This window comes from Halichoerus grypus, chromosome 1, assembly GCF_964656455.1.
Source record: "Halichoerus grypus chromosome 1, mHalGry1.hap1.1, whole genome shotgun sequence".
In the NCBI taxonomy this organism is placed as follows: domain Eukaryota; kingdom Metazoa; phylum Chordata; class Mammalia; order Carnivora; family Phocidae; genus Halichoerus; species Halichoerus grypus.
The window spans coordinates 198,804,981-198,830,551 of NC_135712.1; the positions used below are offsets into that span (position 1 = coordinate 198,804,981).

At 56.4% G+C, this 25,571-nt stretch overlaps 3 protein-coding genes across 33 annotated transcripts in view; all 3 read left to right on the forward strand.

Moving 5' to 3' along the window:
• Positions 1-142: 142 nt before the first annotated feature.
• Positions 143-14,706, forward strand: USP19 (ubiquitin specific peptidase 19). 19 transcript variants are annotated; one of them, XM_078078297.1, is made up of 28 exons: positions 145-320; positions 1,827-2,086; positions 2,349-2,384; positions 2,556-2,684; positions 2,771-2,904; positions 2,979-3,281; positions 3,392-3,614; positions 3,739-3,895; positions 4,004-4,075; positions 4,191-4,306; positions 4,409-4,629; positions 4,720-4,915; positions 5,000-5,133; positions 5,242-5,400; positions 5,485-5,595; positions 6,090-6,200; positions 6,280-6,381; positions 7,349-7,489; positions 7,582-7,700; positions 7,954-8,091; positions 8,191-8,504; positions 8,609-8,719; positions 8,808-9,024; positions 9,108-9,260; positions 9,358-9,518; positions 9,600-9,778; positions 11,453-11,572; positions 14,110-14,706. In XM_078078297.1, the coding sequence occupies exons 2-27, from the start codon at positions 1,963-1,965 to the stop codon at positions 11,567-11,569; spliced, it is 3,978 nt and encodes a 1,325-aa protein (XP_077934423.1). In that variant the 5' UTR covers positions 145-320; positions 1,827-1,962; the 3' UTR covers positions 11,570-11,572; positions 14,110-14,706. The 19 variants fall into 19 exon arrangements, with proteins under 19 accessions (XP_077934416.1, XP_035956487.2, XP_035956471.2 ...); XM_078078290.1 differs by lacking the exons at positions 11,453-11,572; positions 14,110-14,706 and adding an exon at positions 10,798-11,306 and having other exon boundaries at positions 143-320; positions 2,982-3,281; positions 3,392-3,608; positions 4,415-4,629; XM_036100594.2 differs by lacking the exon at positions 14,110-14,706 and having other exon boundaries at positions 144-320; positions 2,982-3,281; positions 3,392-3,608; positions 4,415-4,629; positions 11,453-11,953.
• A 617-nt stretch (positions 14,707-15,323) lies between these two features.
• On the forward strand, positions 15,324-22,449 carry QARS1 (glutaminyl-tRNA synthetase 1). 2 transcript variants are annotated; one of them, XM_036100622.2, is made up of 24 exons: positions 15,324-15,462; positions 15,611-15,758; positions 16,338-16,447; positions 16,604-16,679; positions 16,893-16,957; positions 17,533-17,586; positions 17,713-17,773; positions 18,069-18,140; positions 18,256-18,341; positions 18,516-18,602; positions 19,249-19,348; positions 19,469-19,547; positions 19,629-19,737; positions 19,830-19,960; positions 20,068-20,160; positions 20,273-20,410; positions 20,499-20,586; positions 20,676-20,819; positions 20,919-21,023; positions 21,214-21,306; positions 21,425-21,552; positions 21,647-21,713; positions 21,788-21,913; positions 22,307-22,449. In XM_036100622.2, the coding sequence occupies exons 1-24, from the start codon at positions 15,346-15,348 to the stop codon at positions 22,355-22,357; spliced, it is 2,328 nt and encodes a 775-aa protein (XP_035956515.1). In that variant the 5' UTR covers positions 15,324-15,345; the 3' UTR covers positions 22,358-22,449. The 2 variants fall into 2 exon arrangements, 1 of the variants encoding a protein (XP_035956515.1); XR_013449969.1 differs by lacking the exons at positions 21,647-21,713; positions 21,788-21,913; positions 22,307-22,449 and having other exon boundaries at positions 21,096-21,306.
• Positions 22,450-23,643: 1,194 nt separating this feature from the next.
• The window catches only part of QRICH1 (glutamine rich 1), a 52,314-nt gene continuing 50,386 nt past the window's right edge, over positions 23,644-25,571 (forward strand). For 3 of the 12 annotated variants that reach the window (XM_078078325.1, XM_036100614.2, XM_036100616.2), the window contains exons 1-2: positions 25,267-25,326; positions 25,431-25,525. The gene's annotated coding sequence lies outside the window, so the exon portion shown is untranslated. Of the gene's footprint in view, positions 23,812-24,133; positions 24,541-25,266; positions 25,327-25,430; positions 25,526-25,571 lie in introns of those variants that run through there. The other 9 variants (XM_078078334.1, XM_078078348.1, XM_078078341.1 and 6 more) reach the window with 9 other exon arrangements.

The window sequence follows — 25,571 nt, forward strand, 5'->3', positions numbered from 1 at the left end:
CTCTGGGCGGAACCTCAGGATGCCACCAGCGGGGGGCCAGGGCGAGGCCAAGGCACCGGAGCCCCGCCTCCTCCGTTCGGGCCCGCCCCGGAGCTACCCGTCGCCGCGTGCCCGCTCCCACCGGAAGTGCGTCACCAGCTAAGCGCTCAGCCACCCGCGGCCGTAACTAGAAGTCGAAACAAAACAAGCGGCTGAGGCGGCGGCGGCGGCGACGGGACGGGGGAGGGGCGCGCCGGAACCGGAACCGACCAGGCGCCGGAACCGGAACCGAGAGCGGGTTGCCAGGGCCCTAAGAGGGCTGGCGGCGGCGGCCTCGCTCGGTGAGTGGGACGGGCCGCAACTGGCCTGTCTGGCTGGAGCCAGGGAGGCCGCGACGCGGGCCCCGGGCTGCCTGTTCAAGGTCACGGGCCGTGCCAGCCTCGAACCCTCGAGCCCAGCGGCGTGCCGGGCCCACCGATGCAGGCGGGGCCGTTAGTCTACGCCCGGGGTTGGCCTCCTGCCTCAGAGAGGGCTGGCGGCGAGCGAGGGCGCCTTCCTGGAGGAGGTGGTGGCGGGCCCAGGGTTTGGAGGCTGGAGCTGAGTCGCAGCCCGGTCGGGGCGCTGGTCTGTAGTCAGTAACCCCCGCAGCAGTATAGGCCGGCATGGTCTCTAGACAGCCCCTTTCTTGTCTCGGTGTCCCCGGGAGAATGGGGAGGGACGCGACCTTAAGCTGGGGCCTGGTGCAAGGAGGTGGAGGGTGTCCACCCCTCGGCTCTGGATCTGTCGTCATTAAAGATCCAGCCCACTAGTCCCGCATAGAAGAACGTCCCTCTCTATCCCCCGCCACACATACACCTTGGGGAACACAAAGTAGTCACTGTTTGCTCTGCTACCATCTCAGGCCAGGCTTGAGGCCGCCACAGGTCCTCGGTTCATGGTTCATCCCCACCGTTATCTCAATTTCGAGAACTTTATTTTGGTTGGAAAAACAGTCCAGAATTACGGGGGAGGGGGGGGGTCTGTGGGAAACTGGGTAGAAGGTCTCTAGCCCAGTGCTGATGAGCGAGTGGACCTGGGAAGGAAGGGGATGATGTCTGTTTCATTCTCAAACTGGATGCCTGTCCTGCTTTGGCTCTGGGGCAGGGTTGCTGCTGAAAGGGTAGTGTGACAGCCAGATATCCTTTTCACCCCAGCTTTTGCAGGCCCCTCTCTGGTTGGCAGCAGTTGGAGAGAAAAATCCCTCCTGGGATGTAGGAAGAAAAACCAGGCAGTGCATAGGAACAGGTTCAGAGGAGGGTGGGAGCTGGCAGGTGGCAGGTGGAGCACCTTAACGCCAGAACCGTGCCTGGGCAGTGGCAGCGCCTGGGCTGAGCCTGTCTTCAGCCACGGAGCCTGGTCCCCTTGCTGCTTGATTGTCTTCTCCTTTCTGCCTTCCTCCTCCACCTCCTACTTCTCGGGTGGTGACTAAGCAGCCAGTGAGAGTGAGGAAAAGTGAGCACCCTGCTCAGAGGGCCAGCCCTGTGGGCTGGAGCCATGGCTCCTCTCCAGATCGGTTGAGGATCCTGGTTCCAGGCCATGGCTGCCTTCACCGGGTGCCTCCTCAGTGAGGCTCCCATCTTTGTAGGGGTCTGTAGGGCAGGCATCTAGGAGTCTCTGCTGGAAGTTGTTGTTGCTACTTGTATTGTTTATTCCCCCTTCAGAATAGTCTGAGAGTGTCCAGGGCTACATTAGGTGGTGGAGAGATACTGCTCTGTAGGCTTGGTTGTATCCTGCGTTGCTGAGCCCTGGCTGTAACCAAGGAGCAAATTGTTGGGCCTTGGTAGTGATCACTGGTCCCTTCTCATTAGGCTGTCGGTTCCTTGTTGGAGAATTTGGCCACAAAGAGTTGCCAAGATAGCTGGGCCAGGAAGAAAGCGCCGTAGCCCTGACCCAGACGCCGTTGCCGACCCCGGGGCACTCTGGCTGTCGACCAAGCGGCTCAAGATGTCTGGCGGGGCCAGCGCCACGGGCCCAAGGAGAGGTCCCCCAGGATTGGAGGAGGCCACCAGTAAGAAGAAGCAGAAGGATCGAGCAAACCAGGAGAGCAAGGATGGCGATCCTAGGAGAGGTGATTGTGGCATTCCCAGAGTGCTTGTGGTCTCCTCCTCCACCCTGTTGAGCATACAGATTAGGGACTGAGAGATGACATTTTTGCTCTTCCTTCTGTTTTGGTCTGATACTGAGAGAAGGACTCACAGCAGTCTGGGTAGAGCCTCAGCTTTAAGGTCTGTGTGCCTGGCTGAGATCCTAAAGTTGGTGCTTGTTGGGGTGGTGGGGTCTTGGAGGCTGCCTCCCCATCATCATTTCCTGGTTCTTTTCTTTGTTGTCAGGGTCAGCATCCTCTCGGGAGGAGCAGGCCAAAGAGGGTGAGTAATTAGTAGGCCTTTTGGGTGCTAGAGTGTTAAGGGCGAGGAGGGAGCACTGGGGCTATAGCCTTCATCTGGAGCAGTTCCGTTAGGGCTAGGTCTCTGGTACCTGTTTATCCCCATCAGGAATTTATGGAGACTCTCATACTCTCACTTGTACTCCTCTTACAGAGTTGTTGCTTGATTGGAGGCAGAGTGCAGATGAGGTGATTGTCAAGCTGCGTGTGGGAGCGGGTCCCCTGCGGCTGGAGGACGTGGATGCTGCTTTCACAGACACAGACTGCGTGGTGCGGCTTCCAGGTGCGTCCATCTGCCCCGAGCCCAGCAGTGTATTTGAAGCCTCTGATATTCCCCACCCTAGCTCACTGCCCCTCCTCTGTCTCCAGGTGGTCGGCAGTGGGGTGGTGTTTTCTATGCTGAGATAGAAAGTTCTTGCGCCAAAGTACAAGCCCGTAAAGGTGGCCTCCTGCAGCTGGCACTGCCCAAGAAGGTGCCTCTGCTCACGTGGCCCTCTCTTCTGGTAAGTTCCACAACAGAGTAGGGTAGGGATACCCAGTGTGGTTGACAGGGCCTGACTGCTATTATCTTTGGTAGAAGAAACCTCTAGGGACCCAGGAGGCGGTGCCTGGGCTGCGGTGCCAGGAGAATGGGCAGGAGCCCTCTCCCATTGCCCTGGAGCCAGGCCCTGAGCCCCGTCGGGCTAAACAGGAGGCCCGGAACCAGAAGCGGGCCCAGGGCCGTGGTGAGGTAGGCGCAGGGGCTGGCCCTGGGGCCCAGGCGGGGCCCAGCGCCAAGAGGGCTGTGCATCTCCGCAGAGGGCCAGAGGGGGAAGGGTCCAGAGATGGGCCTGGACCCCGGGGTGATGCCCCCCCTTTCTTGGCTGAGACAGCCACCCAGGTGAGAGTGGGATACCTGTGGGAGATGGGAGGGTTGGGAAATGGACTGCAGTGGGGGGGGCCACCTGCCAGACCTACAGCTGATCCTGCCCATAATCTTGCCACAAATAGGCCGAGGCTGAGGAACAGCTCCGGGTACCACCGCTGAACCCCCAGACCTGCCTCTTGGGCTCAGAGGAGAATCTAGCACTCTTGGCAGGAGAGAAGACCGTGTCCCCCAGGAATGATCCAGTCTCCCCAGCCATGGCCCGGAGCAGAGACCCTGAGAAAGGTGACCGTTCCAAAGAGGAGATGGTAGTGGCAGCAGATGCTATAACCTTGGTGGATGGTAAAGGTGGGGCTGGGGGTGAGCAGGCAGAGCCCTAGGTTGGGTTGCAAGGTTGGCGGGTGGATTGGGAATAGAACAGCAGTGGGCCAGAAGCTGTCCTGGGTGGTGCTGAGCTGTGGTCTCAACGTAGAGCCGGAGTCCATGGTGAACCTGGCATTTGTCAAGAATGACTCATACGAGAAGGGGCCAGATTCAGTGGTGGTGCACGTCTATGTGAAAGAAATCCGCAGGGACACCTCTCGAGTGCTTTTCCGCGAGCAGGACTTCACGCTTATCTTCCAGACCAGGTGGGTGGGTGGGCAGGACATGGGGCAGAGGGTACACTTCAGGCAGGACAGTGTGTCTCATGCTCTTCCCACCCTTCCTCCTGCCCTGTCCCTGTTCTGCTTCGGCAGGGATGGAAACTTCCTGAGACTGCACCCGGGCTGTGGGCCCCATACCATCTTCCGTTGGCAGGTGAAGCTCAGGTGGGTGGTTCTCGGCCCCAGTACTACGCCTGTCCCACCCTGGGCTCCATCTCCCTGGCCCATCTAGCCCGACACCTACTCCACCTAAGTCCCTGAGTTCAGCCTTTCCCCACAGGAACCTGATTGAGCCCGAGCAGTGCACCTTCTGCTTCACGGCCTCTCGCATTGACATCTGCCTCCGTAAGCGGCAAAGTCAGCGCTGGGGGGGCCTGGAGGCCCCAGCTGCACGAGGTCTGCACACGAGCTCCCTTCATTGTCCAGCCCACATAACCCGGACCCCCACCCCCTGCCACATGCAGCTAACCACCAGCCCCCTCATTCCCCCTTTTTAAGGTGCAGTGGGTGGTGCAAAGGTTGCCGTGCCGACAGGTCCAACCCCTCTGGATTCAACCCCACCAGGAGGTGCCCCCCACCCCCTCACGGGCCAGGAAGAAGCTCGGGCTGTGGAGAAGGAAAAACCCAAGGCTCGATCTGAGGACACGGGGCTGGATGGTGTGGTGGCCCGCACCCCCATGGAGCATGTGGCCCCAAAGCCAGAGCCACACCTGGCCTCAGTGAGAATCCTGGGGTGGGAAGGAGAGGGCCAAGATAAGAGGCTGGAGAGCCTCAGGGCTGCTCTCTCATGCCCCTCCTTGCTCCCACAGCCCAAGCCCACATGTATGGTGCCCCCGATGCCCCACAGCCCCGTGAGCGGAGACAGTGTGGAGGAAGAGGAGGAGGAAGAGAAGAAGGTGTGTCTGCCAGGCTTTACTGGCCTTGTCAATCTAGGCAACACCTGCTTCATGAACAGTGTCATTCAGTCTTTGTCTAACACTCGGGAGCTCCGGGACTTCTTCCACGGTGAGAGCAGGGCCGGGAGCCCAGGGCCGTGGGCAGAGGGGATACCTTTCTCTGCTCACACCTCTACTTGGCTTCTGTCCCTAGACCGCTCCTTTGAGGCCGAGATCAACTACAACAACCCACTGGGGACTGGTGGGCGTCTGGCCATTGGCTTTGCCGTGCTGCTCCGGGCACTGTGGAAGGGCACCCACCATGCCTTCCAGCCTTCCAAGTTGAAGGTGATCTGTGGCCTCTCCCACCCTGGCTAGAGAGGGTGGGGAAGGCTCGCCAGCTGGGTACATGGTGGGTGTTGGGGCTCCATGCTCACACTTGGCCCCTGTATCCAGGCCATTGTGGCGAGCAAGGCCAGCCAGTTCACAGGCTATGCGCAGCATGATGCCCAGGAGTTCATGGCTTTCTTGCTGGATGGGCTGCACGAAGACCTGAATCGCATTCAGAACAAGCCCTACACAGAGACCGTGGACTCGGATGGGCGGCCCGATGAGGTCAGGGTTGGGGGCAGAGGTGGGCATATCTCATGCACATCCTAGTCCCCAGGTCTCCTTGATCCTCACCACTCTGCTCCTCAGGTGGTGGCTGAAGAAGCATGGCAGCGGCATAAGATGAGGAATGACTCTTTCATCGTAGACCTATTTCAGGGCCAGTATAAGTCGAAGCTGGTGTGCCCTGTGTGTGCCAAGGTGTGAAGGGATCCCCAGAAAAGCGGCTCCTAGCTTGGCCTAGCTAGCCTGGGTCAAATTGGGGTTGGGGGGTGCGGCATGTGCATCTTTAGATGTTGTTTGAGCAAAGAGGCTGATAGGCCTTCAGCTTCTTTGTGGGCTGCAGAGGTCAGGCTGGGTAGCTTTCCAACTGAGGTAAAAGGGGTGTTTGGGCTCAAAGACAGCCATAAGGTGGGGCAGGGGTAGGGGTAAGATTAGAAAGACACGTAGGGTACGAGTGAGGGGCAAATTGATATGTGGCAAGGCTGAGCAAGGCCTCAATTGCTGGAAAGAGCGAATATTCTCTCCTGGTGGCCCTCCTGGTCTGGTCTGTCCAGTATTCTCAAGCCAGAGAGTTTCCTGGTTGGCCCTGAGGCCCTGAGAGCCATCTGAGTGCCTGGATTGGGCTCCCTGGGTGGGAGCATCCTGTCCCCCACTCCCGGTACAGCCACCTAGTGCCACTTGTGCATCTGTAGGTCTCCATCACTTTTGACCCATTCCTCTACCTGCCGGTGCCCTTGCCACAGAAGCAAAAGGTTCTCCCTGTCTTCTATTTTGCCCGGGAGCCCCACAGCAAGCCCATCAAGGTGAGAAGTAAGCTCCTATTTCTGGGCAATCCCAAACACCCTGGCCCACCTCCCCCATGGACTCTACTCTTGTTACCAGTTTTTGGTGAGCATCAGCAAGGAGAACTCCAGCGCAAGTGAAGTGTTGGACTCCCTCTCTCAGAGTGTGCATGTGAAGCCTGACAACCTGCGTCTGGCTGAGGTACATCTGTCCTTCCCCAGGCTTTTAGGCACGTGGATACGTGTATGTACTTAGAGCACAGAGGCACGTGTGAATGGTCATTGGCATCTGATCTGTACACGTCCCCACGAATGTGTGTGTGACTGCCCGAAACCCATAGGTGTGCTAGGGCTTGAGGCATGAAGCCAGGCATTTGGGCTGTGCAGCACACATGCCCTCAGTTCCCCGGGTTGCCGTCGTCGGAGTTTACTCCCCCTTTTGGTGGGGACCCTCCATCTTCATACAAGGAGCTGGAGCTGCAGGACTATCTTTCTAGCAGCTATGGTTCTCCCTCTATCCTGCTGCTCCCTCACAGTATCCCAGATCTGGGTGCTAGTCTTTCCCAAAAGTTCTTAGCTTCCAGCCTGGAGGTGCTCTTTTCTTGGGGGATAAAAATGGGAGGGAGCCTGGGGCGCCTGGGTGGCTCAGTTGGTTAAGCAACTGCCTTCGGCTCAGGTCATGATCCCGGAGTCCTGGGATCGAGTCCCACATCGGGCTCCCGGCTCAGCAGGGAGCCTGCTTCTCCCTCTGACCCTCTCCCCTCTCATGCTGTTTCTCTGTCTCTCTCTCTTTCTCTCAAATAAATAAATAAATAAAATCTTAAAAAAAAAAAAAAATGGGAGGGAGCCTTTCTGATGTGGCCCCTCCACAACAGCCATGGTGCAGTCTCAGCAGGGCCCCACTAATTGATAGAGTGGAGGCCCCCGGTAGGGAGTGCTGGTTTGGTTGCTACCTTTCCCGGTCCTGGCTTTCAGGCTCTCCGATGCACCAGGCTACTTACTCTGTTGGCCACGGAAGCTGGTGCCAGCAGAGGCATATGCTGCTTTGGGGCCACAGTCCCCACCCTGCTGCCCACACCCAAGTTCAGGGCCAAGTCTTCTTGTGCGCTGAGGCAGGGCTAGAGAAAGGGCTCGTCCTCACGTAGGATCTGTGTGTTCTCTGTCCCCAGGTGATTAAGAATCGTTTCCACCGTGTGTTCCTGCCCTCCCACTCACTGGACACTGTGTCCGCATCTGACACGCTCCTCTGTTTTGAGCTGCTATCCCCAGAGTTGGCTAAGGAGCGGGTGATGGTGCTAGAGGTGCAGCAGGTAAGTGAGGACCAACCTGATGGTACAAGGCCCCGTGGGAGGGGGGCATTCTCACCGGAGCTGGCCTTGCTGAGCCAGACACCCTGCCCTAGCGCCCCCAGGTGCCCAGCATCCCCATCTCCAAGTGTGCAGCCTGCCAGAGGAAGCAGCAGTCAGAGGATGAGAAGTTGAAGCGCTGTACCCGGTGCTACCGTGTGGGCTACTGCAACCAGTGAGGAACCCCTCATCTCCCCCTCCCTATCCCTCCTCTCCACGTTTCACTTGCCACCCTACCTCCTCTCCCCATAAAGGCACATGTTTTAAGCCCTCCACTTAACCATTCTACTCTGCCAGGCTCCGGGGGCGGGGTGGAGGGGACAGAGCAGGGCTGGTGCGCGCAGTTCCTAAGGCCAGAGGCTAGCTCCCAGTGGCGAGGCATAGGAGGTGGGGCTGAAGCCCTATTCTTAGTTCGCCCTTCCCTCCAGGCTCTGCCAGAAAACCCACTGGCCTGACCACAAGGGTCTCTGCCGCCCTGAGAACATTGGCTACCCATTTCTGGTCAGTGTACCTGCCTCACGTCTCACTTATGCTCGTCTTGCTCAGCTGCTAGAGGGCTACGCCCGGTAAGTGCCCAGTGGTTGGATTAGGGTGGGGTAGTTGGGGGAGCAGAGATGCTAGGTAGGCTTGTCCGGATTCTTACTTGCCTTGCTGCCTGTTGCCAGGTACTCTGTGAGTGTATTCCAGCCACCCTTCCAGCCTGGCCGTATGGCCTTGGAGTCCCAAGGCCCTGGCTGCACGACACTGCTTTCCACTAGCTCCCTGGATGCTGGGGACAGTGAGAGGGACCCAATTCAGCCACCTGAGCTCCAGTTGGTGACCCCTGTGGCTGAGGGAGACACAGGGGTCCCACGGGCATGGGCGGCCCCTGACCGGGGCCCTGTGCCCAGCACCAGTGGAGTTTCTTCTGAGGTGCTGGTCAGTGGGCCTGTTGAAGTTGGCTCCTTGCCGGCTGGTGAGAGAGTGTCTCGGCCCGAAGGTAAGAGTCTGCTAGAAAGCTCTGCAGCCGGGGTAGGGGAGGTTGGGGGAAGCTGATTTAGGTCCTGGTAGGTAGAAGAGCTCTGATAGTATGTTTTTTCACAGCTGCTGTGCCCGGATATCAGCACCCAAGTGAAGCCATGAATGCGCACACACCCCAGTTCTTCATCTACAAAATTGACGCATCTAACCGAGAGCAGCGGCTGGAGGACAAAGGTGTCTGAGGCTGTGGGTAGGAGCCATGGGGTGGGTTGGGCTGGCCACTCTCCACAGCTACATGACCCCTCTCCCTGCTCATGTCTAGGAGACACCCCCCTGGAGCTGGGTGAGGACTGCAGCCTGGCTCTAGTGTGGCGGAACAATGAGCGCCTGCAGGAGTTCGTGTTGGTAGACTCCAAGGAGCTGGAGTGTGCTGAGGATCCAGGCTCTGCTGGTGAGGCTGCCCGTGCTGGCCACTTCACTCTGGACCAGTGCCTGAACCTCTTCACCCGGCCTGAGGTGCTGGCGCCTGAGGAGGCTTGGTGAGGACGGGGCGGCAGGCAGGTAGTGGGGCAGGGTGGGGTGGAGATCTGCTGGTCTTGACCCCACCTCTGTCCGCTATCAGGTACTGCCCGCAGTGTAAACAACACCGAGAGGCCTCCAAGCAGCTGCTGCTGTGGCGCCTTCCTAACGTACTCATTGTGCAGCTCAAGCGCTTCTCCTTCCGGAGTTTCATCTGGCGTGACAAGATCAACGACTTGGTGGAGTTCCCTGTTCGGTGAGCACTGAGCCCTGGTGCCGTAGTCAGGGCATGGGCGGGGGTAGCATCCTGGGTACCTTTTGACTTTCTCACCTTTCTCTGGCTGGGACCACAGGAACCTGGACCTGAGCAAGTTCTGCATCGGTCAGAAAGAGGAACAGCTGCCTAGCTACGACCTGTACGCCGTCATCAACCACTACGGAGGCATGATCGGCGGCCACTACACCGCCTGTGCACGCCTGCCCAGTGACCGCAGCAGCCAGCGCAGCGACGTGGGTGAGGGCACCCGCAGCCAGCAGGACAGGTGGTAGGGGTGGCGGTGCAGGTTATGTTCACACTCTTCCCACCTCGCTGTAGGCTGGCGCTTGTTTGACGACAGCACGGTGACGACAGTAGACGAGAGCCAGGTCGTGACGCGTTATGCCTATGTACTCTTCTACCGCCGGCGGAACTCTCCTGTGGAGAGGCCCCCCAGGGCAGGTCACTCTGAGCACCACCCAGATCTAGGCCCTGCAGCTGAGGCTGCTGCCAGCCAGGTGAGGCATGGGAGAGGCTGCGCAGGCTAGGGAGCTCCGCTCACAGACGGGAGGGGGTGGGGCACAGCCTCCTCTCCTCCAGCCCTCGGGCCCTGGAGTCTTGGGATTCATGATCCTCTTACATCAGAGACCCAGCTGGAGGGATCCCCATGTTGTAGTGACACTTATAAAGGTGCACACACACCAGCACGTTGCTGTTGGCGTGCATATAGGCACCCTCTTGGCACAGGCTAAGTAGCTGCTCTGAACCTCACTGGGTAGAGGGATGCCGTAGACAGACTGTACGTTACATTCTCCCAGCTTCCCTCTGCACCTTCCTCACGTGCCAGCCAGCCCACAGACCCTCACTTGTCATAACTCCTTTGTTCTGATGTGCACTCAGGACAGGGCCTATCTAGGCTGGCCATGGGCTAGGGTGGCCGCCACCCTCTCTGAGGTGAGCGTCTGTCTCTGCCCAGCCCTTGGGGTCTTCTATCCCTTACTGACATGGGGTGCCATAGGCCTGGTGGGTGGGCACAGCTGCATCTCTTTTCTGGACTGGTTTCTTCCTTGCTATCCTCTCCTCCCTTGAGTCCTCTCCGCTCAGATGCAGAGGAATCCCGATAGAAGACAGTGGTCACAGTCTATCTGGACATGGGTGGGAGGGAGCCAGATTACTCGGGTTGGCAGCTCTATCCTCCATGAGCTCCTCTGTGGGAGCCCCGGGCTAAAGAACCGACCAGCTAACTATCTGCCCCCTCCCCCGGCCAACCCCTTTGGGAAGCTGCATGTCAATTGGGAAGCTTCTTTAGGGGGCCACAATGCTGTCAAGATTCGCCTGCCTTGGTGCTCTGTCTAGACAACCCTGCGAATGGTCCACTTGGTTCCCGCCTGCCCACCTCCCTGCTGCTTGACTTGGGTTGTGTAAGGGTTAGTGCCAGTCACTTTGGGAGGGACTTCCGTGGCCAGGGGTCTCGGGGACACTGGGTCCCTCCCCACCCCCTGCCCCAGGTGCTGATGGCCGTTTCCACACACTGTAGGCTTCCCGGATTTGGCAGGAGCTGGAGGCCGAGGAGGAACCGGTACCCGAGGGGCCTGTGCCCCTGGGTCCCTGGGGACCCCAAGACTGGGTGGGCCCCCCACCACGTGGCCTTACCACACCAGATGAGGGCCGCCTCCAGTACCTTGTTCTGGGCATCGTGGCAGCTTTGGTGGCCCTCATGCTCAACACGTTCTATTCTCTGGTATTCCAGAGTTGCTGGAGATGAGCTCGCCTGCAGGCAGCTGCTGTGAGCTGGCTCACCTGCCTGCCCACCGGGCAGTGCCTGCCTCTGTGGTGGGGATCACCTCTGGGCTTGGGCCTCAGTGTGTTCATCTGGTGGGAGAGGGTGGAGAATGTGGCTCCTGCAGGGGCAGAGCATCCTAGGGTGGGTATCCGTCCAGCTGTCTGTCCGTTCGTCCTGCTGCTCTGACCCTTGGCCTGGGGCTTAGCCCTGCCCAAACAGCTTCCTGTATTTAAAGTGTTAATAAAGTGAGACTGTTCAGGCCCGCTCTTGTCTCTCTGTCTCAACGCCGCTGCTGTCTGCGCCTGCCCTGGGACCCTCCCTTGGGTGCCGGGGCTCTGAGCCAGCACCCCCGGGATGCCAGGCAGCATACCGGGCAGCCCCCAACCCCTGTCCTCATATTCTGTTGCAGGGACTAGGCCCTGGCCAGGCCCCCGAGGTGGCCCCCACGCGGACAGCCCCTGAACGCTTCGCCCCCTCTGTGGACCGCCCAGCCCCCACCTACAGCAACATGGAGGAGGTCGATTAGCAGGTCCCTGGCTGGTGGGGTGGGGTGGGGACTGGGTTTGGGGAATTCCCGACAGAGGGCCAGCTCTTTACCGCTTCTCCTTCTCTAACCCAGAGGACACTGGCTTCATCAGTGGGGGTTGGGGGTATGATTGAGGTGGGAACCTCACAGGTTGGGCCCTCTTCTCAGCTTGACCCCCCCCAACCCATGGGCCTTGGCTTCTCCAGCCACCCCCAGTGCTGCGTGATTTGATTCTCAGTTGTACCTTCAATTCTTTCTGACTCGCATCATAAACGTTATAATTTTATTCTAAAAATTGTAATTTTTTTTTTTTTTTTTTTTTGCATTTTGGAAGTGATTGCTGCTGTTTAAATATATTTTAAAAATAAATGATAAATAAGCAGACTTAGTGACTGTGATGCACCAGGTGCTGTGGCCACCTCTCCCCATCCTCTAGAGGGTGTGTGTGTGTGTGTGTGTGTTTGTGTTTGTGTGTAGGTGTGTTAAAGACCCTGAAAGTGCTCTGGTCTGAGGAGAGATAGTGGGGTCCCACCTCAGCCCCTATGGGTCACGAAGCCATCAGTTTTCTGGGGCCTACCCGCTGCCCTTTGATCCTGCCAGTTCTGGGTCTCATGTGGAGGCAGCTGTGTTCGGCATCATTGTCAATACTTCATACCTAAAGGGTGGATGAGTACCCCCAAGAGGCTCTAGAAGCTGGGGTCAAAGGTGCAGGCACTGGAGTAGCCTGGGGCTGACAGCCAGACAGCAAGTCAGGGAGGACTTCTTGGGGAACAGGAAGCACTGGGAGTACTGTCTTCCTTCTTTTCCTAGTATCAGGTCTTTCTTTGCTGTAGTCTGAGCACCATCTGGATCCCTTAGTGGAGAACAGCACAGGAAAAAACGGCTGTGAGGAGAGAGATCCTGCTCCAAAAGGAGGACAGGCAGTGAGCCCAGAGCTCATCTTGGCTGCCTTCATGTGGGAGGGAAGGTGCAGAGTCCTGGCAGGCCATTTCTTCCCTTAAGTCCCTGAGACCTTGGCTCCTGGCCTTTGCCCCAGGCTGTTCACCCATAGTGGGTCTGCAGGCTTGTCCTAGTTTCAGAGCCTCTGTGACCTTGTACATACACATAGCAAGGGCAAATCTTGTGAAGAGCTTTCTTGCCTCTCTTCATGGATAATGCTACTTCCTTCTCTGTCCTATTGCTTAAGGGTAAGGGTGGGTGTCTCCAGCCAGAGGAGATGGGGAGCAGAGGTACTCATGAGCTGAACTGTTTAGATAAGCCAGAAAGAGTATAAGGTAGGCAGAGGGTGGGGGAACAGGATCTTGGCAGCCCTGTAGATCCATCCCTGCCCCAAGCCTCTGGCGCCAGTCTTTTTATTTATTTATTTATTTATTTATTTATTTATTTATTTATTTATTTATTTATTCATTCATTCATTCATTCATTCATTCATTTATTTATTTGACAGAGAGAGACACAGTGAGAGCAGGATCACAAGCAGGGGGAGAGGGAGAAACAGGCCTCCCGCGGAGCAGGGAGCCCGACGTGGGGCCTGATTTCAGGACCCTGGGATCACGACCTGAGCAGACGCTTAACGACTGAGCCACCCAGGCGCCCCCTCTGGGGCCAGTCTTACAAGAAACTTAGCTTATGGGCCCTGTTAGTACACCTTAGCCTCAGTTGGAGTTAGGGGTGGCGGCAGAGGGAGCTCCTGCAGAAAGCTACCGCTGTGACCAGTGTTGGCTTTTTCTTATGGGAACATGGCACAGGGGTAGTGTAGGTTTGCTGGCTATGGAGTGGAGCCTGGAGAGCTGGGTGTGAGAGCCTGCAGAAACGGCAGAATTGCCAAGCTGAGTGCTGGTGCTGGCATACTGTTGGAGGGCCTGCTAGGTATGGGCTACAGTAGGATTGTACTGGGTCTTTACTGTGTGCAGCCCCAAGTATCTAGCCACTGGTGGTCTGCTTGTACTGGGAGCACTGATCAAGGAGCTCTGTCTGCCCCTGACCATAGCCCAGCTGCTATTGCGTCTGCCACATAACCCTTCTATGGCATCCGCACTATGGCCCCCACTGCCTCTGTCCTGCCAGCCCCAGGACCCTGCCTCTTCCCATGCCACAGCTGGGCCTTGCTGACTGCTGCCTGGCTTTTCTCCTTGATCATCTTTTTCTTGATTTTCCTTGAAGTAGTGCCAAGGGTCCATGCAAGCAAGCCAGCCCCTGGGCTGGGCCATAAAATGTCATGGCTCTATTCTGTGCAAGTTATAGGGCTCCAGAAGACTGGCTAGCCTGCCACTGCCTCTTGTGGCATTCTTGGTAGCATTGGTGGGGCCACTGTCTCATCCTGTGACATGGAGCCACAGGATTCCCAGGGTAGGCACCATGAGAGAACCAGAAAAGGGGATGTACGCCCTGACTCCATTGAGGGAGCCATCACCAGACCTGCAAGACTCAGTGGTGGTAGTGATGGTGCTGTAATAAATCCTTTGGTGGCATCAAGTACGGAGGGGACAGTGGATGTGGCAGACACTGTGCTCATCATAGGCACCTTTGTTGTGGGCTAGGTACCTGCAGCTGTGGACTCAGCACAGGGGTGGTGTGGCTGAGACTCTGCTTCGTGGTGCCTGTCTACCACCGCACTCAACGCCTGCACCTGGCCTTGCCTGGGCTGGACATCAGGCTGGAGTCTTGGGAGCCAAGACACAGAACTGGACTTAGATATTGATGCAGTGTGTGGCCCTGGGCAGAACCTGGATGTGGTCATCATGGGGGACCCAGATGTAGGCCCAGAAATGGAACTTGGTCATTAGTGGGATATGGCCACAAAGCAGGACACAGAATATGGGTAGATTGCGGTCAGTATCCTGCCCCGTTCTTGAAGGTCCTCAAGTTACTAGTGATACCAAAGCCTCAAAGAGCCTGAGTTCCAATCCCAAATTTGGGGATCTTCTCACCATCCCAGCAGCTCCAGTTCCACAAAGAAAACAGTTCTCTTTTAGCCTGATTCTCAGCAGGTCCTTGAAGTCCAGTGAGAGACTGTGGGGAGATTCCCCCAAGCACAGTAGGCCTCATCATGAAGATTGTATCTCCTCTGCCCCACCCTATCCCAACTTCAATAAAATATCTTGTCAAACACTTGGCAGATGTATTTCAAGGTCTAATTGGCTTGTGGTTTTTGTGACATTTGCGTGCTTTGGCAAGGGAGGGTAAGTATGTCAGGAGATTTTAAACCAAATCATTATAGAGAACACCTTCAAGGTCCCTCTGTCTCCTAGCCAGGTGTTGCCTAGGTGGGCGCCTGAAAAGTGCCCGACTTAGGGAGCCCCCCTATCTGCCATTCGCACATTATCTGTGCTGGAGTCTTGACCGGTTTCCCGGGGTTCGTTTTTTTTTCTCAACTGTTTCCATGACAACTCCAAAGCTGTGACGTCAGAAATGTGACAGGAACTCGCAGTTGCTCCCAACAACAGAAATCGGATGGTCCCAGGGTTTCCTGCTTCTGTGCAGAACACCTTCCCTCCAGGTCCGCGGCAAATCTCCCCTAAAGTCCTGCCGCCCCCTACCACTTCACTGCCTCAAGCGACCCGCACCGCGAAAACGGAAGTGAAGCCCCCGGAAAGACCGGTTTGGGCCGCCTCTGTCTTTTAAATGGCGCCGACGAGCCTGGCTAGCCCGCCCCCTCTTTCCAGGAAGGCTACCATTGGCTGTCCCTGGCGGCTTCGCTCTCCTATTGGTCAGTGGGCTAATGCCAACGTGCAGATTGGCTCCAAAGTTTTCTTTCGGTTTCCGGTATCCCAGCAATGGCGGCTCTGGACTCGCTGTCGCTTTTCACCGGCCTTGGCCTGAGCGAGCATAAGGCCCGGGAGACGCTCAAGAACACGGCTCTGAGCGCGCAGCTGCGCGAGGCGGCGACCCAGGTGGGAGTCCCTCTGCCCTTGGCCCTGGCTGCCGACTGTGCTCCAGTGCCGGACCGGGTCCCAATCCCGACCCCGACCTACCAACCTTGTCTAACTCATGTTTTTCTTACTGGGCGTGGGGCTTCTCTCCTGACTCCTTGGACCCCAGGCGCAGCAGACTCTGGGCTCCACCATCGACAAAGCTACCGGGACCCTGCTATATGGCTTGGCGTCCCGACTCAGGGATCCCCGGCGTCTTTCTTTCCTTGTGAGCTACATAGCCAATAAGAAGATCCACACCGAGCTCCAGCTGAGCGGTGAGACCCCTGCCTGCCCTGCCACTTCCACCTCCCAACTCCTCCCTTCAGCCAATACCCCTGGTCTGCCCTTTCTGCCAAGTCCCCCAGTGTATCTCTATATGCTCCCACTGCACTCCTCTCTAAACCTAGGCCCTGGCAATGAAGAGTGGAGAGGGTCGCCCCTGGTGAGACTGACTGGGGAACTGTGTAGATCTGAGGGAGAGCCTCGCTCAGAACACTATTCTTTCAGGGCGCCTGGGTGGCTCAGTTGGTTAAGTGACTGCCTTCGGCTCAGGTCATGATCCTGGAGTCCTGGGATCGAGTCCCGCATCGGGCTCCCTGCTCAGCGGGGAGTCTGCTTCTCCCTCTGACCCTCCCCCCTCTCGTGCTCTCTCTTTCTCATTCTCTCTCTCAAATAAATAAATAAAATCTTTAAAAAAAAAAAAAAAGAACACTATTCTTTCAGAGCTTCTCTAGGATAGTGCAAGGCTTAACTTCTGAGGAAGCCAACTTGTGATTATTGGGGTTTCAAGGGGCTAGGGCCTTGTGTAACTACTTCTTGGGCTGAGATGCCACTCATTGGTTCTCCTTTCTCAGCTGCCCTTGAGTATGTGCGAAGTCATCCCTTGGACCCCATCAACACCGAGGACTTTGAGCAGGAATGTGGTGTGGGTGTCATGGTGACCCCAGAGCAGATTGAAGAGGCTGTGAGTCTTTCCTTAGGCATTGGGTACCTCCTTAGTACTGGCCCTGGAAAGGAGTGGCTCAGCTTCTCCACCCAGGAAGAGCCAGGGTGAGAGTGTGGGCCCCTAGAGCATTTCTGAAGGACACCTTTCTGAACCACATGGTTTGGCTTTCTGCAGGTGGAGGCCGCCATAAATCGTCACCGGCCCCAGCTCCTGGAGGAGCGTTATCGTTTCAACATGGGACTGCTGATGGGTGAGCAGGGCCTGGGGCAGGGGACTATGTTGTTCTCTCTGGTCATACCTTCTTTTCTGGGCCTAAGTGAGAGGGAGGAATAGGAGCACTTTAAAAGTGGTCCGGCTGGGCCCAGGCTCTGGTTCTTGAGGTCAGCCAGGACTTTTTCTTGTGAAAGAGAGTAGGAAGTGTCCTTCTTGGCCTTTCTGCAGCTCCTTGTGCCCATGTTTCTAGGAGAGGCTCGAGCTGTGCTGAAGTGGGCAGATGGCAGAATGATCAAGCATGAAGTGGACATGCAGGTGGGCAACTCCTTGAGCTGAAGCAGGCAAAGACCCTGCCATGGACAGTGCCTAGAGTCCACTGAGGGATACATAGGGGTGGGAGGCGAAGAGACCCTGTCCCTATTCTTGTGGTGGATAGTAGAGCCTAGTGTGGAGGAGCAGCACCTTGGTGGGCAGTGAAAGACTTGGGCCTCTGGATTCTGCCTATTTTCGGGTGAGTTGCTGTCCTCTGAACCTCAGTTTTCTCATCCTGTAAATAGAGGTGATATGGCTGTCATCTCAGATGGTGGTTGAGCATCACAAGAGGCTGATGGCTGAGGTAGTTTGTTGTCTTGATGCTGAGCCCACAGTTCCTCTCTGTAAATGGCAGTTTTTGTTACCTGTTCTGTCACTACCTTTTGGACTCTCGGGGGGAAAGAGCATTTGAGGCCAGCAGAACCATGTGAGGAGCAGAAATGGGATGGGCTAGGTAGGTTCTTCAAGGCAGTGTTGGTAGGCAGGCCAGGAACCCCTTATGTGGGTAGGTGGGGTCAGTCAGGGGCTCCTTGAAACAGAACACTCCTGTTTCAGCCCTGACTCTGCTTTCTGCTCAGGTTCTTCACCTTCTGGGTCCCAAGACAGAGACTGATCTGGAGAAGAAACCCAAGGTGGGGCTGAGTATGGTCCTGGGTCCCTGGGGATGAGGTGGGGTAGGGTGAGACTTCAGGCTGGGGAAGGGAGTATCTGACCCCAGTGATCCTGAGACCCTGACCCAACTTCTGGGCTTCTCTCAGGTGTCAAAAGCTCGGCCAGAAGAAAAAGACCGGAGGACAGCAAAGGACTTGATGGAGAATGGTGAGAGGTTTGAGGTCCCTGTCACATTCAGCTCCCTGACTTCTAGGCTTTCCTCCTGATGGGTTCTTATAGCCCAATCTCCTCAGGCCATTAGCTTACTCATCACCCTGCCTTCTGCTGCCAGACACTAACATGAGGAACTGAGAAGTCTGGCTCTGTATCTCTTGTCTCTGGGGTTGGGGAAAGAGGGACCTGCCTGGTTCTCTTCTGGTTGCGGGATTTTATCCCTGAGCTGGATGGGGTAGCTGTATTCAGAGGATCAGAGGGTAAGTTTTCTTTGGTCTATTCTTCACAGGTGAGGCGGCTGATCAGGGCCTGTCTCTGATGGAGCAGCTCCGAGGGGAGGCACTTAAGTTCCACAAACCTGGTGAGCTGGCAGATCAAAATCCTGGGGAGGGTGAGATCTTGATAGCAACTCTTATAGCCAGGGTAGGGAGCCTTGGGTTGTAGCCCAGTCCTCAGGCTTGTTCTGGCCCTGGCAGGTGAGAACTATAAGACCCCAGGCTATGTGACCACTCCACACACCATGGACCTACTGAAGCAGCACCTGGAGATCACTGGAGGACAGGTGTGTGGAAGTACTGTTGGGCAAGTTAGTGCCGTCACTTGCCAAGGGACCTGGGCTGCCTTCGTACTGCTCCATCTAACCTATCACCGTGGCCTCCCTGGGAAGGGGCATCTGTTCCTTGAGGGTAATCTCAGTTCTGGCGTAATTCCTCTGTTCCCATTTCCCTTATCTCAGGTACGGACCCGGTTCCCGCCGGAACCCAATGGAATCCTGCACATAGGACATGCCAAAGCCATCAATTTCAACTTCGGCTATGCCAAGGTGAGTGTGTGGGGATCTGGCAGTCAGGGTGACCACTTGCTGCTCCCAAGACTGGATACCAGAAAGGTGTCCCTGCCTTTCCTGCTGCTCCTATAATGTGCCCAGAGCAGACAGAAGCCATGGAAGGGAATCACATATGTGATACGAGGCCAGGAATCCATTGGGCTCATGGGAAAAAAGCTGTAGGTGAGGCAGTGAGTTCAACTTTGGTGAAGTGCCCAGTGCAACTCCTCAGGCTTAGAAAGAGGATGTCTGGAGTTGGTGTAGGAGGCTTTGTTTAAGGCATTTAGATATAAGAAAATGAGTGAAACTCTTTTTTTTTTTTTTTTTAAAGATTTTATTTATTTATTTGAGAGAGAGAGAATGAGAGACAGAAAGCATGAGAGGGAGGAGGGTCAGAGGGAGAAGCAGACTCCCTGCCGAGCAGGGAGCCTGATGCAGGACTCGATCCCGGGACTCCAGGATCATGACCTGAGCCGAAGGCAGTTGCTTAACCAACTGAACCACCCAGGCGCCCAAGAAAATGAGTGAAACTCTTGAAGGCGTTTTTAATTCTGACATGGGAGAGCTCTGAGAATGTCCCAGTTTGATGAGTTGGACTCTGGAAGCTGATGATGTGAGAGCTCACAGATTCTATGATTCCTAGGCTAACAACGGGATCTGTTTTCTGCGCTTTGATGACACCAACCCTGAGAAGGAGGAAGCAAAGTTCTTCACTGCCATCTGTGACATGGTGTCCTGGCTGGGTATGGGCTGGGCAAGGGCTGGGAAAAAAGACCTGGTGGTCAGCGGGCGTCTCCTTGGGCTATGGCTTGCCATTAGGTGTCCCTGGCTAGTTGCTCATAGCGTGCCTTTTTCTGCCCCAGGTTACACTCCTTACAAGGTTACATATGCCTCTGACTATTTTGACCAGCTGCATGCCTGGGCTGTGGAGCTCATCCATAGGTGAGGCGGGGGCTGTCATGTAGAGCCAGGCAGGCTGCCCAGGACATAGCCATCCTGGGTGCTCATACCTCTTCCCCATAGGGGCCAGGCCTATGTGTGCCACCAGCGAGGAGAGGAGCTCAAAGGCCATAACTCGTTGCCCTCACCCTGGAGAGACCGTCCCATAGAGGAGTCACTGCTGCTCTTTGAGGTGGGGTTCTGGAGGGGCAGTTGGGTCTGGGTGGGTGCTGAGGAGGAGATGCCCCTGTGCTGAGAGGCAGTCTGAGCCCTTGCTCCTGTCAGGCAATGCGCAAGGGCAAGTTTGCGGAGGGTGAGGCCACATTGCGCATGAAGTTGGTGATGGAGGATGGCAAGATGGACCCTGTGGCCTATCGAGTCAAGTATACACCACACCATCGCACGGGGGACACCTGGTGAGTGTGAGCATGGGGTGGGGCTGTGGAGTTGTAGAGTGGGGTGGTGGGCCATCGGTAAGGCAGAGTGGGGCTGGATGGTGGGGCCTATTGCCTATGCCCTGCAGGTGCATCTATCCCACCTATGACTACACACACTGCCTCTGTGACTCCATCGAGCACATCACCCACTCGCTCTGCACCAAGGAATTCCAGGCCCGGTGAGGGAGCTGGGCCCATGGGGTGGGTAGGGCCAGTGGGATTCCAGCAGCCCTTCCTGTGGTCTCTCTCTGGTCGGAGGTGGCCAGACCTGACTCTACTCTCCCACCCCAGACGCTCTTCCTACTTCTGGCTGTGCAACGCATTGGATGTCTATTGCCCTGTTCAGTGGGAGTACGGCCGTCTCAACCTTCACTATGCTGTTGTGTCTAAGAGGAAGATTCTCCAGCTTGTGGCAGCTGGTGCTGTGCGGTAGGCATGATTGTTTGCCTCACTGAAGGTTGGAAGTAACTAGTGGCATATACTGCCAAAGGCCTTCTTACCACCTCCTTGCCCACAGGGACTGGGACGACCCACGGCTCTTCACACTCACAGCCTTACGACGGCGGGGCTTTCCGCCTGAGGCCATCAACAACTTTTGTGCTCGGGTATAGCCCAGTGGGCTGCGTGGGCAGGTGGGGGCTGAGCAGAGCAGTTTGTGGTTGTGGCTGTGAGTGATGCTGATTTTTCCTACTAGGTGGGGGTGACAGTGGCACAGACCACGATGGAACCCCATCTGCTAGAAGCCTGCGTGCGTGATGTGCTGAATGATACAGCCCCACGGGCTATGGCTGTGCTGGAGCCTTTACAGGTCATCATCACCAACTTTCCTGCTACCAAGGTAGGTGTGCCTCTATGTGTGTGTTGGGGGGGTGCACCTGGGTCTGGGCATGGGGGTCCCAGTGTCTAGTGTGACTCAGCCACCTATCTCCTGCTATAGTCCTTAGACATCCAGGTTCCCAACTTCCCAGCTGATGAGACCAAGGGCTTCCATCAGGTTCCCTTTGGACCCATGGTCTTCATTGAAAGGACTGATTTCAAAGAAGTAAGTGGGGGGTGTGAAGGGTCCTGTTTGCTGCTGAGCCCTGTCCTGAGATCCCTTCATCTCTTCTGTCAGTTCACCTACTTGCTACTTCAGATGAACCAGCCCCTGCCAGAAATGGGGGTGGGGAGAAGCCTCTTCTACCTTTTTGACCTGTGCAGTCTCTTGTGTCCACACCACTTCCTACCTCTAGGAGCCAGAGCCAGGCTATAAGCGCCTGGCATGGGGCCAGCCTGTGGGCCTGAGGCATACTGGCTACGTCATCGAGCTGCAGAATGTTTTCAAGGTGAGAGCGAGCTGCAGCCTTCCTACCTCAGTGCCTGCTTCGGAGAGGATCTGGGTGCGTGCAGCCTCCAGTTCTAGTAGTGGTCCCTGGGTCTAATTGTAGGCCGCTTGACTTCCAGGGCCCTACTGGCTGTGTAGAGAGCCTGGAAGTGACCTGTAGACAGGCAGATGCTGGAGAAAAGCCCAAGGCCTTTATTCACTGGGTGTCACAGCCTCTGACTTGTGAGATTCGCCTTTATGAGAGACTGTGAGTGAACAGAGCTGGGGTGCAGGCAGATACAAGATGGGCATTGCCTGCTGTGGCTACCCAGCTGGAGTCTTAACCTTCCTTCTGGCTGCAGATTTCAGCACAAGAACCCTGAGGATCCTGCTGAGGTGCCTGGTGGATTCTTAAGTGACCTGAACCCGGTAGGCCCATAGGATATAAGGTGAGGGTGGTGGGTCTCTCTGGCTGGATGGCCACCTTAATTCCCTGCCCACAGGCATCGCTACAAGTGGTGGAGGCAGCGTTAGTGGACTGCTCTGTGGCCCTGGCAAAGCCCTTTGACAAGTTCCAGTTTGAGCGGCTTGGCTACTTCTCCGTGGATCCAGACAGCTGCCAGGGACAGGTGCTTGAATTTACCTACCTGCCCTTTGCACAACAATGACAGTGGTGGATGCCATTTACTGTGCCAAGTGCTCTGTCAACATTCCCTTAGTCAATCCTTACCACCTGAGATGGGGTTCATGTTTTACTGATGAGGAAACAGGTTCAGAGGTCCATGCACAAAATTTTGTATGGACCCTGCCTTTCTTACTCCTCAAGGTGTAGGGTTCAGGCATAGTGGTTGTTACAATCCGTATAGAATGGAGGCCCAGAGCCATCCAGTCCTCTACCCAAAGTCATAGTTACTGAGAACCCGAGTGTCCTGACCCTCAGCTGTGAGGGTAGGGTCCGGTGAGGTCTGGGCCTCCTAGCCTGGTTCTGGTTTGGTCGTCATTCTTCCCCATCTGCCATCCAGCTTGTCTTCAACCGGACTGTCACACTGAAGGAGGACCCAGGAAAGGTGTGAGCTGTAAGGAAGCCCCGTGGAACTACCTCATGCTTCTGGAGGCTAGGGGTACCCAGACTCCGTATCAATAAAGAACAGCTAAATCCCCTGGAGTCTGTGTGTTATCTGTCTGCACTTCCAGCTCCTGAGGACCTTAGAGACTTGCTGGGGGTAAGAGGAGGTGCCCCGCACAGAGAGCAGTACTGACATCTTTGAAACCACTGGTGCACTTCTTAGTGCTCTAGGGCAGGGACCTGGGCCTGATTCGAAATCCTCTGCACCTGGTCTGGGGGTGCTGGCAGGCTCTGGGTGCTGTTCCACTGTTAGCAACCTTGTGCTAGAGGGATCTGGACGGTTTGTGTCTGCCTGTGTGCCTAGGTAGATGAAAACAGACCTGGTTCTCAGTCCAATCATTCAGCAAATAATTATCAAGTGCCTACCACGTGCCAGGCACAATGAGAAGAGGAAGACTTGTGCGATGGCCTTCTAAGTTGACCGTCTAGTTAGGCAGACAGAGGGTGACCAGGCACTGTGCAAGAGAGGTCTCCCTGGGGCCTGTGCAAGGCGGGAGGAAGTTCCTGACCAATCCTGTGCCTAGACTACTCTCAGGAGGTGACTCCTTAGGGAACCCCTAAGGACCAAGGCGATGTTTGCCAGGGCAGGAGGAACAAGCGCAAAGGCCCTGAGGCCCTTTTAAAAAAAAGGCTATAGCCAACTGGTTGCCCTCTGGGGCAGTGTGGGCTACTCGCGTGTGCCTGCAGCTTTAACACCCTCCACATTTTCCCTGTATACAAACACCAGGCTACTAGAGGCCCGCTTTAAGGTGGACTGGGTTGCGGAAGGCTGGATTAGGACGACAGCCTATTGAGGAGGGGGTTCCCAAATGTTAAGGACTCCTGCACGAGAGGGACTCCGGGCTTCCCAGGTGGGACGATGGTACGGGGGCGCAGAGCCTAGGTCAGGGGCTGTGGGGGCTACCTTAAGCAAGAGACGGGGCCCCGCCCCACGTGGGGCTACGCGACTGAAGGAGGCCCAGGCACGCTGCAGAAGGGTCCAGAGAGCAAGCTTGGAGCTCCAACCCGCCCAGGCTCCCAACTCGAAAGGCCGAACTCCGGCCCTGACTCCGCCCAGCATGGAGGGGCGTCCGAGGGCGGGACGCTCCGCCCTACACTCCTGGCTCTACTCGCCGTTTCTGCAGCCGGAGGCCCGGCCTCTCGCCTCGGCAGAAGCGTTCCCTTTAAGGTTGGCCAGGAGGCAGTCTCAATTCTCGCGGGATCCGACGCTTCGGTTATCGCGAGAGGAGCATTCGGCACCCATTGGCTGTGAGGGTTGAATGTAAGATGGCGCCCAGGGAGCTGTGAGGGGAAAATCCTGTCGGTCTTGGAGCGGCGACGGCGGAACCGGGGCCCCGAGCGGTGCGGCGGGGCCGGCGGGTAGAGCGGCGGCGGCGGCGGCGGCGACGACGACGTCGCCGGGTGAGGGCTGCAGTAGGGGCAGGGATGCGGCGAACCTGCGGGCCTGAGACAGCGGGCCCACCCCACACAACGGCGGGCGGGGGCGGGCGGGCGGGCCGCTGCCGCTGGGCCCAGGAGACCTCGGGGCGGCTCCGGAGCGGAGAATGTCCCTGGGCTCGCGCGCCCCCGCCCCTTGTGGGGTGGGGAGAGGCAGGTCGGGGACTCGGGTGGGCGCGGCGCGCGAACGCGCCCTGGTGCTCGCGCGCGGCCGGGCCTGTTTATACGCGGGCGCGCGCGCGCTGTGCGGCCCTTGGGGCGCGCGTGGCCGCCGACGTGCGCGTTCCCGGTTCGGATATCTCCGCTCCTGGTGCTGCGGCTCTTGGGCAAGAGCGGCTCTCTGTGGCGCGCGCCCGCCCGCGACCCCCGGCTTCGGGGCGCGCGCCCTGCTGTTGGGTGGCGGCGCCGCCGCCGCGAGGACGCGCAGGACACCTCTGCTGCGTGGAGCGGCGGCGAGCTGGCGGGCAGCTCGCAGTGTGAGGAAGGTTGTGGGTTGGGCCCTTCCTGCTCTGGTGACGTCCCCGGACCGCCGTGGCCTAGGCCTGGGGAGAAACCAACCGGCTTTGCCGTCTGACTGGAGGCTCCGCTGTTCTGCGAGGCGAGCGAGATTGCTCGTTCTTCTCGAAGAATGCAGTGACCTGAGGCCAATGTGCGGGGAGGGTGCTGCCCTGTTTCTGAAACTGAGCCCTGTAGGTCTGTGAGGGCAGCGAGCCCCCTCGAGTTTCCTCACCTTGTTCTGGTGCTTTGTGCTGGAGAGGGAAGGTTAATCCTGGAAGGCTCTTCAGCGGTACCTGCTTTCTTGTCATTGTAAAGTAATTCTTGCATAAGCGCAATTCCTACACGTCACCTCTGTGCGCTCCGGAAGGGGATCCTCTTCTGTGGTCGTGAAACTACCCGAGCTTTAAAATTCCACTTCAAATCCTTAAATGCAGCCTTTTCTTCTGTGCGGGTGGGAGGAGCTTACTTGTATTCTGTTAAGACTAAGGAAGGCCCGCTATCGATCAGCCAAAAAGTTGCCTAGAACAAAATTAAACAACCTGAGAAATCTGTGCTTTGCCTTCTTTTATAATTACAAAATTCTCCAACAGAAATTTCTAAAATCTGTTCATATATCACTGCAGAAGTCACTTTTGATGTAGAATTTCAATTCTTTTCAGCTTTTTTTGTTGTTCTGGTACTAGGGGAGTTCTAGGTTTGTCCTAGAGAAATATGCACTTCTTTTTTCTAAGACAAGACATCAGACTGTTTTACAGTCTTGGTTAATTAAGTTGAAGGAAAAAGAAACTAAGGAGGTAAAATTAGCAACCAAATTTAATAATGATGGGGGTAGTTCTTTTAATATACTGTATTTTAAGAACAAAGTTAAAATTTAAAAAGAGGCTTAGGATGGAAAGGACTTCTTTGTTCTATCTTCTTCAGAATGTTACAAGTCTTAAGAACTCAGGACAAGCAGCAGAAATACATGCAACATGGTGACTGGTGAGTTAAAATCATTCATATGCTGGAAATATGTGTGCAGTCTTTTTCCTCGTAGTATTGAAACATTACAAATCCTGCCAATCATTCTGGGTGCTGTCTGACAGAAACTACTAAGTGCTGGGAAATTGAAGATGTGGGAGAACTGCATCTTTGAATCCAGCCACAGTTTGCTGCTTGAACACTTTTCTTCTCTTGAAATGTAAGTCAATGCAACTTTCAGGTTTTAGCATTAGGACACATCAGCT